General features: G+C 57.6%; 1 protein-coding gene across 1 annotated transcript in view; it reads right to left on the reverse strand.

The window, feature by feature from the left end:
• Window positions 1–1007, reverse strand: part of LOC107199359 (protocadherin gamma-B3-like) — a gene marked incomplete at both ends in the record, with an annotated part of 9437 nt that overhangs the window by 1753 nt on the left and 6677 nt on the right. The window contains one exon of the mRNA XM_015616686.1: window positions 6–1003. Within this exon, the coding sequence (XP_015472172.1) occupies window positions 6–1003 (998 nt within the window). The remainder of the gene's footprint in view (window positions 1–5; window positions 1004–1007) is intronic.

The raw sequence follows: 1007 nt of genomic DNA on the forward strand, positions 1-1007 counted from the left end.
GGTGCGTTGTCGTTCTCGTCCGTGATGTCTATTTGCACCTTGCAATGTGATACTAAACCCCCGCCGTCTCTCGCCTCCAAGCCAAAGATGTACTTACTCTTCTCTTCGAAATCGAGGGGACCCACCGTCCTGACCCTGCCGCTCTCTCTTTCAACAGTAAACAATGCAGTGATACTCTCTGGGACGTTGCCAAAATAGTACGATACCTGCCCGTTGGTGCCGAGGTCTGCATCTGTCGCCCGTACCTGCAGTACCTCCGAGCCAGCTGGCAGATTCTCTGACACTCGCGCCTCGTAGAGGCTTTTGCTGAACACGGGTGAGTTGTCATTTAAGTCCGTCACGTTGATGTGAATCTGGATAGTCCCAGACCTCGCGGGGTCTCCGCCATCCACCGCCGTCAGCACTAGTTCAAAAGAGCTCTGCTTCTCCCGGTCCAACGCTCTGTCAAGCACCAATTCCGGCTGCTTGCTTCCGTCGGGGCTCTCCTTTAAAGCCAGAGAGAAGGATGGGTTGCTGGATAGTTGGTAAGTCAGCAGAGAATTCTTTCCAACATCCATATCTCGTGCACTCTCCAGCAGAAAACGAGTACCGGGAAGAGTCCATTCACCGATCTCGAGATACAGGGCAGCCTTCCTGAAAGCAGGAGAGTTGTCATTCACGTCCTCGATGGACACCTCAATGTGGAAAACGTTCAGAGGGTTGTGCACCACCGCGTCAAAGCTTACAGAACAGGAAGCTGACTCTCCACACATCTCCTCCCGGTCCACCCTCTCGTTCACGTACAGGTTGCCGTTCTCCTCATTCACCGTGAAGTATTTCAGCTGCTTCTTGCCGGAAGACGCCAGCCGCAGCTTGCGCGCCGGCAGCTCGTCCGCGCTGAGCCCCAGGTCCCGCGCCAGCGGCCCCACGAGCGAGCCTCTGCCCAGCTCCTCGGGGATGGCGTAGCGGAGCCGCTCGCCCGCCGCCCGCCACCACACGCACAGCAGCACCGCGGCCAGCAGCGCTCG

The sequence above is a fragment of the Parus major genome, unplaced genomic scaffold (assembly GCF_001522545.3).
Source record: "Parus major isolate Abel unplaced genomic scaffold, Parus_major1.1 Scaffold606, whole genome shotgun sequence".
Taxonomy (NCBI): Eukaryota; Metazoa; Chordata; class Aves; order Passeriformes; family Paridae; genus Parus; species Parus major.